General features: G+C 38.9%; 1 protein-coding gene across 1 annotated transcript in view; it reads left to right on the forward strand.

The window, feature by feature from the left end:
• LOC126087506 (phospholipid-transporting ATPase ABCA3-like) overlaps window positions 1-13,495 on the forward strand; it is a 249,445-nt gene that overhangs the window by 145,828 nt on the left and 90,122 nt on the right. The window contains exon 17 of the mRNA XM_049905037.1: window positions 10,593-10,764. Coding sequence (XP_049760994.1) covers window positions 10,593-10,764 — 172 coding nt within the window. The remainder of the gene's footprint in view (window positions 1-10,592; window positions 10,765-13,495) is intronic.

Consider the following 13,495-nt stretch of genomic DNA (forward strand, 5'->3'; position numbering starts at 1 on the left):
CTACGTACTCCTAGTTGCTCTCCCTCTAATGAGACAGCACACTCCTCCTCTCCACCTTGTATTCCCCATGTCCATTCAACCAGCTCCTGTCCCCCTCTGCCTTCTCATCTTGCCTCCAGACAGGAGCTGCCCACATAGTCTCATGTGTCTACTTGAGCCAAGAAGCTCGCTCCTCACCAGTATTAATTTCTGTCTTTTAGTCTGGTCCAATTCCTGTCCGAAGAGTTTGCATCAGGAATGGTTCCAGTCTTGGGCTAACAGAGAGTCCAGGGGCCATGACCTCTGTGGTCCCTCTAGCCTTGGTCAGACCATTAAGTCTGGTCTTTTTATGAGAATCTGAGGTCTGCATCTTACTGTTCTCCTGCTCCATCAAGGATTCTCTGTTGTGTTCCCTGTCAGGGCAGTCATCGTTGGTAGACGGTCACCATCTAGTTCTTTCAGTCTCAGGCTGATGTAGTCTCTGGTTTATGTGGCCTTTTCTGTCTCTCGGGCTCATACTTAACCTTGTGTCTTTGCTTTTCTTCATTCTGCTTTGCTCCAGGTGAGTTGAGACCAACTGATGCATCTTAGATGGTCGCTTGCTAGCATTTAGGACCCCAGATGCCGTTCACCAAAGTGGGATGCAGAACATTTTCTTAATAGATTTTGTTAGGCCGATTGACCTAGATGTCCCCTGAAACCATGGTCCTCAGACCCCCGTCCCTGCTACTCTGGCCTTCAAAGCGTTTGGTTGTATTCATGAAACTTCTTTGCTTTTGGTTTAGCACAGTTGTGCTGACCTCTCCTGTATTGTGTGTTGTCTTTCCCTTCACCTTAAATACTGTTGTGTACTATCAAATTAGTGAATACTCCTCTCCCTCCCTCCCCACTCTCCTAGCCATCAAAGAACATTTTCTTCTGTGTTTAATCTTTTTCTTGAGTTCTTATAATAGTGGTTTCCTATAATATTTGTCCGTTTGCAACTGACTAATTTCACTCAGTGTAATGCCTTCCAGATTCCTCCATGCTATGAGCTGTTTCACGACTTCATCGTTGTCCTTAATCGTTGCGTAGTATTCTATTATGTGAACATACCATCCATGGATGGGCACCTTGGGTGCTTCCATCTTTTTTGCTATTGCAAACAGTGCTGCAGTGAACATGGACGTGCATATATCTGTTCGTGTGAAGGCTCTTATTTCTTTAGGATATATTCCAAGGAGTAGAATTGGTGGATTGTATGGTAGTTCTAGTTCTAGCTTTGTAAGGAAGTGCCAAATCGATTTCCAAAGTGGTTGTACCATTTTACATTTCCACCAGCAATGTGTAAGTGTTCCAGTCTCTCCACAGCCTCTCAAACATTTATTATTTTGTGTCTTTTGGATTAATGCCAGCATTATTGGGGTTAGGCGGTATCTCATTGTAGTTTTGATTTTCATTTCTCTAATGGCTAATGGTAGTGAGCATTTCCTCATGTATCTGTTAGCCACCCAAATGTCTTCTTTGGTGAAGTGCCTATTCATATCCTTTGCCTATTTTGTAATTGGGTTATTTGTCTTTTTGTTGTTGAGTTTTTGTAATATCACGTAGATTTTAGAGACCAGACATTGATCAGATTTGTCTTAGCAAAAAACTTTTTCCCGGTCTGTAGGTAATCCTTTTACTCTTTTGGTGAAGTCTTTGAATGAACGTAAGTGTTTGATTTTTAGGAGCTCCCAGTTATCAAGTTTCTCTTCCGGCGTTTGTGCGTTCTTGGCAATGTTTTATATACTGCTTATGCCATGTATTAGGGCTCCTAGCATTCTCCCTATTTTTTTTTTCCATGATCATTTTAGATTTTATATTTAGGTCTTTGATCCATTTTGAGTTAGTTTTTGTGCATGGTGTGAGGTATGGCTCTTGTTTCATTTTTTTGCAGATGGATATCCAGTTATACAGGCTCCATTTGTTAAAGAGACTGTCTTTTCCCCCATTTAACAAACTTTGGGTCTTTGTCAATTATCAGCTGCTCATCTGTGGATGGATTTATGTCTGGATTCTCAATTCTCTTCCATTAGTCTGTGTATCTGTTGTCGTACCAGTACCAGGCTATTTTGACTGCTGTGGCGGTATAATAGCTTCTAGAATCTGGTAGTGTAAGACCTTCCACTTTGTTTTTCCTTTTCAGTAATGCTTTATTTTTTTTTTTTTACTTATCCTTCCATATGAAGTTGGTGTTGTGTTTTTTCATCTCATTAAAAAATGTCATTGGTATTTGGATCGGGATTGCACATTATCTATAGATCACTTTGGATGGAACAGACGTTTTTGCAATGTTGAGTCTTCATATCCATAAGCAAGGTATGTTTTTCCACTTATGTAGGTCACTTTTGATTTCTTGCAGTAGTGTCTTATAGTTTTCTTTATATAGGTCTTTTACTTCTCTGGTTAGATTTATTCCTAAGTATTTTATCTTCCTGGGGGCTATTGTAAATGGTATTGACTTGGTGATTTCCTATTCAATGTTGTCTTTGCTGGTGTAGAGGAATCTGACTGATTTTTGTATGTATATCTTGTATCCTGATACTCTGCTGAGCTCTTCTATTAGTTTCAGTACTTCTCTTGAGGATTGTTTAGGGTTTTCTGTGTATAAGATCATGTCATCTGCAAATAGAGATACTTTCACTTCTTCTTTACCAATTTAAAAAAAAAAAATTTAGATGCCCTTTATTTCCTTATCTAGCCTAATTGCTCTGGCTTGGACCTCCAGCACAATGTTGAATAAGAGTGGTGATAAAGCGCCATCTTGTCTGGGTCCCCTTCTCAAGGGTAATGTTTTCAGACTTTCCCCATTTAGGATGGTGCTGGCTGTTGGCTTTGTATACCAAACCAAACCTGTTGCCGTCGAGTTGATTCTGACTCACAGCGACTCTATAGGACAGAGTAAAACTGCCCCATGGAGTTTCCAAGGAGCGTCTGGTGGATTTGAACTGCCGACCTTTTGGTTAGGAGCTGTAGCACTTAACCACTACTCCATCAGGGTTTCCATTGGCTTTGTATAAATGCCCTTTATTATGTTGAAGAATTTTCCTTCTATTCCTATTTTGCTGAGAGTTTTTATCACGAATGGGTGTTGGACTTTATCGAATGCCTTTTCTACATCAATTGATAAGATCATGTTGTTCTTGTCTTTTGTTTTATTTATATGATGAATTACATTGATTGTTTTTCTAATGTTAAGCCATCCCTACATACCTGGTATGAATCCCACTTGGTCATGGTGAAATTTTTTTTTTTTTTGATATGTTGTTGAATTCTATTGGCTAGAATTTTGTTGAGGATTTTTGCGTCTAAGTTCATGAGCGATAAAGGTCTGTAATTTTGGTTTTTTGTGGTGTCTTTACCTGGTAATGGCATCAGGGAAATGCTGGCTTCATAGAATTAGTTTGGGAGTATTCCATCCTTTTCTATGCTCTCAAATGCCTTTAATAGTAGTGGTGTTACCTCTTTGATAGTTTGGTAGAATTCTCCAGTGAAGCTGTCAGGGCCTGGGCTTTTTTTTTGTTGGGAATCTTTTAATTACCCTTTCAATCTCTTCTTTTGTTATGGGTTTATTTAGTTGTTCTACCTCTGTTTTTGTTAGTTTAGGTAGGTGGTACATTTCTAGAAATTTCTCCATTTCTTCTAAGTTTTTCAAATTTGTTAGATTACAATTTTTCATAGTAATCCCATATGATTCTTTTAATTTCAGTTGGTTCTGTTGTGATATCGCCCATCTCATTTCTTATTCGGGTTGTTTCCTCTCCTGTTTTTCTTTTGTCAGTTTGGCCGATGGTTTATCGATTTTGTCAGTCTTTTCAAAAAGTCAGCTTTGGGTCATGTTAACTCTTTTCAGTTGTTTTTCTGTTCTCTGTTTCGTTTAATTCTGCTATAATTTTTAATATTTGCTTTTTTCTGGTGCCTGAGCATTTCTGTTGTTGCTCTCCATTTGTTCAAGTTGTAGGGATAATTCGTCGATTTGGGCCCTTTCTTCTTGGATATGTGCATTTATTGCTATAAATTGACCTCTGTGGACTGCTTTTGCTGTGTCCCAAAGTTTCTGATAGGAAGTGTTTGTATTCTCATTGGATTCCATGAATTTCTTTATCCCGTCCTTCATTTCTTCTAAACCCAGTAGTTTTTGAGCAACATGTTTTTCAGTTTCCATGTGTTTGATTTCTTTTCCCTGCTTTTTCTGTTATTGATTTCTGCTTTTTTGGCTTTATGATCAGAGAAGATGCTTTGTAAAATTTTGATGTTTTAGATTCTGTTAAGGCTCACTTTATGACCTAATACATGGTCTGTTCTAGAGAATGTCCCATGTGTGTTGGAAAAGAAAGTACACTTGGCTGCTGTTGGGTGGATTGTTCTATATGTATCTTTAAGGTCAAGTTGGTTGATTGTGGCATTTAGATGTTCTATGTCTTTAGTGAACTTCTTTCTGGATGTTCTGTCCTTCACTGAAAGTGGCTTGTTGAAGTTTCCTACTATTTTTGTGGAGCTATCTCACTTTTCAATGCTGTTAGACTTTTTTTTTTATGTCTTGAAACCCTATCGTTGGGTACATAAGTATTTAACATGGTTATATCCTCCTGGTATAAAAAAAAAAAAAAAAGTGTCCCTTTAATCATTACATAGTGTCCTTCCTTATCTTTTGTGGTTAATTTAATTTTAAAGTCTTTTTTTCTTTCAGAAATTAATATTGCCACTCCTGCTCTTTTTTGATTGTTGTTTGCTTGATGTATTTTTTCCATCCTTTGAGTTTTGGTTTGTTTGTGTCTTTAAGTGTAAGGTGTGTCTCTTGTAGGCAGCATGTAGACAGATCATGGGTTTTTTTTTTTTTTTTTTTTTATCCATTCTGCCTCTCTCTCTCTCTTTGTTGGTGCATTTAGTCCATTTACATTCCGCATAATTATGGATAGGTATGAGTTTAGTGCTGTCATTTTGATGTCTTTTTTTGTGTGTTCACAGTTTCTTTTTGCCACTTAATTTTTTGTGCTGGGTAGTTTTTCTTTATATATTGTTAGTCTCCTTTGTGGTTACCTTATTATTTACCCCTATTTTTCTAAGTTTAAACCAAATTTTACCTTTTTACATGGCCTTGACTTCCTCTCCATATGAAAGATTTATGACTGTATTTTTTTAGTCCTGCTTTATTGATTGAATGTTGTCATCTTTTACATAATAACATCACTGTTTCTCCGTTTGGAGGTTTTTTTTTTTTTTTTAATCTTGATTTATGTTCATGATTTCCTTATCTGCGTTGATACCTGGTTGCTCTGTTCTGTGTTCTAGTCTTAGGTTGTTCTTTGATGTTATTGATTTTTTAACCAGAGGACTTCCTTTAGTATTTCTTGTAATTTTGGTTTGGTTTTTGGAAATTCCCTAAACTTGTGTTTATCTGGAAAGGTCCTAATTTCACCTCCATATTTGAGAGACATTTTTGCCGGGTATATGATTCTTGGCTGGCAGTTTTTTTCCTTCAGGACTTTATGTACGTCATCCCGTTGGCTTCTTGCCTGCATGGTTTCTGCTGAATAGTCCAGGCTTATTCTTACTGACTCTCCTTTGTAAGTGACTTCTTGTTTATCCCTAGCCACCCTTAAAATTCTCTCTTTATCTCTGGTTTTGGCAAGTTTGGTTATAATATGTCATGGTGACTTTCTTTTGGGATTTACCTTATGTGGGTTTCAATGAGCGTCTTGGATAGATGTCTTTTCATCTTTCATGACATTGGGGAAGTTTTCTGTCAACAAACCTTCAACGGTTCTATTTCATGTTCTCACTCCCTGTTCTGGTGCTCTGGTCACTCGTAGGTTATTTCTCTTGATAGAGTTCCACGTGATTCTTAGGGTTTCTTCATTTTTTTTAATTCTTTCATCTGATTTTTTTTCATATATATTGGTGCCAAGTGATTTATATTCAATCTCACTAATTCTGACTTCCATTTCCTCAGTTCTGCTCTTCTCACTTTGTATTGAGTAGTCTAATTGTGTAATTTTATTGTTAATTTTCTGAATTTCTGATTACAGTTTCTTGATTATTGAAGCCTATTAAATTTTTCATTATGCTCTTGAATAACCTTCTTAATTTTCTCCACTGCTTTACCTGTGTGTTCCTTGGCTTGTTCTACATTTTGCCTGATTTTCTGCCTGATGTCTTGAAGAGTTCTGTATATTTATCTTTTGTATTCTACCTCTGGTAATTCCAGGAATATATCTTATCCAGAAGATTCCTTGATTCTTTGTTTTGGGAGCTTGTTGAAGTGATCATGGTCTGCTTCTTTGTGTGATTTGATATTGACTCTTCTCTCTGAGCCATCTATAAGTTACTGTATTAACTTATTTTATGTTTGCCTACTGTGTTCTACATTCTTGCTTTGTTTTGTTTTGATATACCCAGATAGGCTGCCTGAGTGAGCTAGCTTGATTATTGGCACCTTCAAAGCCCTGATGTCCTGTCACCAGATGGCTAGAGCTGTTACCAGGTATATGAGCCTAGGAGTACGTTCACTTTTCTTGTATGGATTCAGCTCAGATGTCCAGGTAGTCAGTCACCAAGTGCATGGTGTAAGCTCTCACCTGCAGTCTTAGAGGAGCTGGGTGATTGCTGTAGGCATAGATATCTGGGTGCAGCAGGGGATCACATTCTGAGCAAGGCAGGGGGTTGATAGCCACCCCCCAAGTGCTTGTGAGGAAAGTGCATCCCTGTTCTCTAGAGCACACAGGTGGGTGGGCTCTACAGCTGGACCATGGACACCCAATGCTTTTGGCTGTAAGGACTGGGAGGCACCACATATCCTTGGACCCCTGTTGCAGGTGGCTAGGTGGTGTGGGTAGAGCCACCAGTCCTCAGGCCCCTAATATGGGTAGGTGAGGACCCTGCTTAATAGGCAGAGCGGTGTCAAATGTCAAAAACCCGCCTCTCCACTGCACAGCTGAAACACTTGAAGTGAGACCTCAAGCACATACACCACTGCACAGTGCCAGCAAGGGCCTAAGCTGTGGAAGTGGACCCACACAGGTCCTTGCAGCGGTGAAAGGCATTCAAAGTCTGTGGACCGCTTTTGCCTGCACGGGAGCTGCTTCTGTCCTGAGTTCCCAGCTTAGGGGAACTGGCAAATTCTTTTTCCCTGTTTGTTAATTCGTCTCTTCTCCAAGGCTGGGAGAATGGCGCAAGGCACGTAGTAGGACTTGTCTCAGGCCCAGGGAAATCCACCACCACTGAAGCTGGTTTGGGGGCTGGGGCAGAGGGAGGAGGGACTAGATAAATGGGAGAGAGTTCTTTCAAAATGGGTACTTTTTGGTCTGTGTGGTAAATGAGACACAAGCACTTATCTTTTGCTGAGAGCGCTGTTCTTCACTGATCCTGGAGGCACGAGCAAACACTGTGCCACTCGCTCTCTCTGGCTGTGGAAAACATGTCCTGAATGCTACCATTTGCCCTGCCACAGTCGTACCAGGGGATCAGGCCTGTGCTACTCACTCACTCTCATTGAGGAAACCGCATCCCAAATGCTACCGCCAGTCCTGCCACGGTTGTGCCAGTCAATCAGGGCTGAGGGGCGCCGGTTTCCACCAAGTTAGGTCCAGAAACTCCTCGCTGCTTCTGAACTGTCTCTCCCTCCCTCTGCTGCTCGGTTCAGTTTCTTAACTTTGCCTTTGATGTTCAGGGCTCCTAGCTTGTTGTATATATAATTGATTCACTTGTTTTGGGGGGCTCCTTGTTGTAACAGGGACCACTGAAAATGCCTAACTACTCCTCTGTCTTGGGCCCACCTTGCCTCTGCAGTTTAAAATTTATATAGAATTAAAATCTCAGTCAACAACAAGGCAAAAGGTAAATGGGGGGAAGGTACATGGATTTAGTGTATCAAGGTATTTTTAGACTGAATCCATGTACCTTCCACCATTTACCTTTTGTCTTGTTGTTGACTGAGATTTTAATTCTATATAAATTTTAAACTGCAGAAGTGGGGCCAAGACAGCAGAGTAGTCAGGTGCTTTCAGTGGTCCCTCTTACAACAAACAAGGACCCCCCAAAAACAAGTGGCTTGAATTTTTCCTTCAGTTCTTTCAGCTTGAGAAATGCTGAGTGTGTTCTTCCCCTTTGGTTTTCTATCTCCAACTCTTTGCACATGTCATCATAATACTTCACTTCGTTTTCTCGAGCCACCCTTTGAAATCTTCCATTCAGCTCTTTTACTTCATCGTTCTTTCCTTTTGCTTTAGCTCCTTGACGTTCAAGAGCGAGTTTCAGAGTCTGTTCTAACATCCATTTAGGTCTTTCTCTCCTGTCTTTTTAATGGCCTCTTACTTTCTTCATGTATGATGTCCTTGATGTCATTGTACCACTCGTCTGGTCTTCGGTCATTAGTGTTCAGTGCCTACGATCTGTTCTTGAGGTGGTCTCTAAATTCAGGTGGGGTAGATATACTCACAGTCATACTTTGGCTCTTATGGACTTACTCTAATTTTCTTCAGTTTCAACTTGAACATGCATATGAGCAATTGATGGTCTGATCCACGGTCAGTCCCGGCCTTGTTCTGACTGATGATACTGACTTTTTCCAATGTCTCTTTCCACATATGTAGTTGATTTGATTCCTGTGTATTCCATCTGGCATGGTCCATGTGTACAGTCACTGTTCATGTTGGTGAAAAAAAGCTATTTGCAGTGAAGAAGTGGTTGGTCTTGCAAAGATGAGTCATGTGCTTTCTGGCATCATTTCTGTCACCAAGGCCATATTTTCCAACTACCGATCCTTCTTCTTTATTTCCAACTTTTGCATTCCAATCACTAGTAATTATTCAATGCATCCTGATTGCATGTTCAGTCAATTTCAGACTGCAGAAGTTGGTAAAAATCTTCAGTTTCTTTATCTTCGGCCTTAGTGGTTGGTGTTTGAATTTGAATAATAGTCATATTAACTGGTCTTCCTTGTAGGCATATGTATATTATCGTATCACTTACAGCGTACTACTTCAGGATAGATCTTGAAATGTTCTTTTTGACAATGAATGCAATACCATTCTTCTTCAAGTTGTCGTTCCTGGCGTAGTGGACTATATGATTGACTGATTCAAAATGACCAATACCAGTCCATTTCATCTCGCTATTGCCTAAGATATCGATCTTTATGCATTCCATTTCTTAACTGTTTCCAATTTTCCTAGATTCGTACTTCATGTGTTCCAGGTTCCAATTATTAATGGATGTTTGCAGCTGTTTCTTCTCATTTTGAGTCGTGCCACATCAGCAAATGAAGATCCCAAAAGCTTGACTCCATCCATGTCATTAAGGTTGACTCTACTTTGAGGAGGCACCTCTTACCCAGTCATATTTTGAGTGCATTCAAACCTTAGGGGCTCATCTTCTAGCATTATATCAGACCGTGTTCCACTGCTATCCATAAGGTTTTCACTGGCTAATTCTTTTCAGAAATAGACTGCCGGGTCCTTCTTCCGAGTCTGTCTTAGTCTGGAAGCTCAGTGAAACCTGTCCACCATGGGTGACCCTGCTGGTGTTTGAATACTGGCCATATGGCTTCCAGCATTACAGCAACAAATGAGCCCCTACAGTACAACAAACTGACATATGCGTGAGGGACACACTAAGTAACAGTATTTTTCCTTATTACTTACTTATATTTTGTAATGTTTTTTAGTGAAAATTTATTACCAGTGAAGGAAATATGAAGAATAAAAGCTTAAGAAAGGTGATGTGAAAAATAGTCAAGGATTATATTTTAAAAATCACAGTAGTTCCCAGTCTTCTTAGTATCAGACAACAAACATACTGCAGGAGCATTTTAAAACAGGTTTTTAAATCAATACTTGATACCTTTTTTGAAGGGTACAGAAGTCATTGATCTACTCATTACTTGTAAATATCGTAGTTCAGAGTTCATTAATTTTGTGTTCCCTACAAATGCTAACAGGAAGGTATTGAAAAGATTTTGATACGTCTGTGGTTTAGAAAAAAGTACATCTTTTCATATCATGTATTTTCCACCAGATATTTTACCATTTCAACTGTTGGAATCTTTCCTTTTTTTATTTCTTTATTCTGTTATTCTACTAGCATTTCTGCATTAGGTTATAATTATTTGTTTATATGTTTTTATTCTTCTCAAGTGTCCATACCCAGAGACCCAGCTTCAGGCATATGCATTAGCGAGAAAAATAAGAGCATTAAAAAAGTAATTAAAAAAAACTACTATCTAGTGTCCCCATCATTTCATAAAATACAGGAAATTTTAACTTCCAAAGTAGAGACATTATCTTGGATTAAAATTGAGTCCTTTAACTTGAATTAGTTCAGCTTAATGAACCACACAATGTATTATAATTGCTTTTCTCATGTTGCCAGGTAATGATAGAAACCTTGCCATTCATTGATTGACAGCAGTCCTCTGACTAGTTATTGGTAACTGCTACTCTTATGCTTCCTCTGCACAATACTCCTGCTTATCAATGAGAAAGGCCCAAGAGCCTTCCAAATTTGGGACTTTTTTTGAGTATTTCCCAAATGAAATAAATTGAGGTTACGGATAAAATGAAATACTGTGTTCTTTTTTGTTTGTGTGTGTATAGAGTCAATAAACTGGCACATTCTCAAATGGATAGTCAGGCTCTCCAGTCCCCTTCCTTGAAGGACCAAAACAAAAGACAAGACAAGAACGAGAATATAGATGTACCCAGAAATTACAAGAGATCAACTTCAGCCAGTTGGGATGGACTTGCTAGCATCAAATTCAATACTGGGGTAAGCATACTCACTAATAATATAAACCTAGAATGTTTGATTTGGGTATAAAATGTACATTTTTTTTAATACCTGAACTTAAAAGATGTTTGATATGTAGCCTTAGAAGATCCAGCCATATATAGAACAGTCTGAACTCATTAATTTCCTGATATAGAAGAGGTGGGTTCTAGATAGAGATCACAGTCACTACTCTCAACATTGTTATTTCTCAGGATCACTTTGAAAAGCTCTTATTCTAAGTTTTTTCTTTGTTCTGTGACAGTGCCTAAGAGTTATGACTGTTGTATTCAGAAGATATCGGTTGATCAGATTTTGGAAAGTTTCTCACTGTGAACCCAGAGTGTGTATTGAACCTTTGAAGGAGATACTGAAACATTGGTCTAGACATTGGTACCCTTCCAAGAAGGAGAAGATATCACAGTGAGGGCAAGGAAACTGTAAATAAAATCTGAAGTCTCTGCCCACCTAAGAGTTTCTTGCACACAATAGTATGGTCAGAAACACCAAATACAGGAGAAAATTGAGAAAGCTAACATCTTTCTAATGTCTCAGTTTCAATAAAAAATTGTAAAATACACACAGTGGAAACAATGGTTCATCCAAGTGGACAAGATGGAGGGAGAGAAAGCATACCCATGGAAGCCCAAATAATGTACAGTTTGGAAGAATATAATACACCAATATTCAACAAGCTCAAAGAATAAAGAAAAACATAGACAAAGAACCAAAGGAAATCAGGAAAATGATGCATGAATAAAATGAGAATTTAAATAAAGAAATCGATACTATAAAAAGAAACCAAAGAAATACTGGAACTTAAAGAGAAAATAAATGAAATGAGAAACTCATTGGAAGGATTTAACAACAGATTTGATCAGGCAGAAGAAAGAATCGATGAACTAGAGCATAAGATAGTCAAAATAAGGAAGCTGAAGAGCAAGAAGAGGTGGTTCAAGACTGCTGAGCACAATTTAATGGACATATGTGACAGTATCAGGCAAACCAACATAAACATCATGGGAATCTCAGAAGGTGAAGAGAGACAGGAAGGGGCAAAAAGAATATTTGAAGAAATAATGGCATAAAACTTTCTAAATATGGTGAAGGACATAAAACTAGAAATCCAAGATGTTCAGTGAACTCCGAGTAGGATAAACCCAAGTAGATCCACACTAAAAATCATCGTAGTCAGGATCTCAAAAACTAAGAGAGAATCCTGAAAGCAGCAAGGCAGAAATGAACTGTCACCTACAAAAGATCCCAGTAAGATTGAGCGCCAATTTCTCCTCGAAAAACTGGAGGGCAGAGGGCAATGGAATGACATGTTTAAAGTGCCCAAAGAAAGAATACTATGTTTTTGACAAAACTGTCCTTCAAAAATGAGGGCAAAATTAAGACATTCCCAGATGAACAAAAGCTCAGATTATTTGTATCCACTAGACCAGCCCACAAGAAATGCTAAGGAGAGTTCTTCAAATGGGAAAAAAGGACACTGAAAAGTAACTCTAAGGCATATATAGAAAAGAAAATCTCCATTAGAGGTAATTGCGTGGTCAAGTATAAGGGCGAGTTTTAAGGCATTCTTACTTGATAATTCTAATTGGTATGTCTTTGGTGCTTTAAGAGGACAAATGCATAATAAATACATAAAAATTCATGTTACAGGGCACGTGATGTATAAAGGTGTAGTTGGTGATAACAACAACATAAATGGGGAGGAAAAAACTATATGGTTATAAAGTTTGTATGTTGTTGTTAGGTGCCGTCAGTCGGTTCCAACTCATAGCGACCCTACATACAACAGAACAAAACACTGCCCTGTCCTGTGCCGTCCTCATGATCATTGTTATGCTTGAGCCCATTGCTGCAGCCACTGTGTCAGTCCGTCTCGTGGAGGGTCTTTCTCTCCTTTGCTGACCCTCTACTTTACCAAGTATGATATCCTTCTCCAGGGACTGATCCCTCCTCATAGCACATCTGAAGTATGTGAGATGTAATCCTCGTTTCTAAGGAGCATTCTGATTATACTTCTTCCGGGACAGATTTGTTCATTCTTTTGGCAGTCCATGGTATATTCAGTATACTTTGCCAACACCACAATTCAAAGGTTTCAGTTCCTCTTCAGTCTTCCTTATCCATCATCCAGCTATTTCACGTGTGAGATGATTGAAAACACCGTGCCTTGGGTCAGGCATACCTTAGTCTTCAGGATGACATCTTTGCTTTTTAACACTGTAAAGAGGTCTTCTGCAGCTAATTTGCCCAATGCAAAGTGTCTTTTGATTTTTTGACTGCTGCTTCCATGGGTGTTGATTGTGGGTCCAAGTAAGATGAGATCCTTGAGAACTTCATTCTTTTCGCTTTATCATGATGTAGCTTATTGGTCTAATGGTGAGGATTTTTGTTTTCTTTACGTTGAGGCGTAATCTGTAATGAAGGCTGTGGTCTTTGATCTTCATCAGTAAGTGCTTCAAGTCCTCTTCACTTTAACCAGGCAAGGTTGTGACATCTGCATAATGCACGTTGTTAATGAGTCTTCCTCCGATTCTGATGCCGCATTCTTCTTCATATAGTCCAGCTTCTCGGATTATTTGCTCAGCATACAGATTGAATAAGTATGGTGAAAGGATATAACCCTTACACACTTTTCCTGGCTTTAAACCACGCAGTAACCCCTCGTTCTATTTGAACGATTGCCTCTTGATCCATGTACAGGTTCCTGATGAGC

The sequence above is a fragment of the Elephas maximus genome, chromosome 12, assembly GCF_024166365.1.
Source record: "Elephas maximus indicus isolate mEleMax1 chromosome 12, mEleMax1 primary haplotype, whole genome shotgun sequence".
Classification (NCBI taxonomy): domain Eukaryota; kingdom Metazoa; phylum Chordata; class Mammalia; order Proboscidea; family Elephantidae; genus Elephas; species Elephas maximus.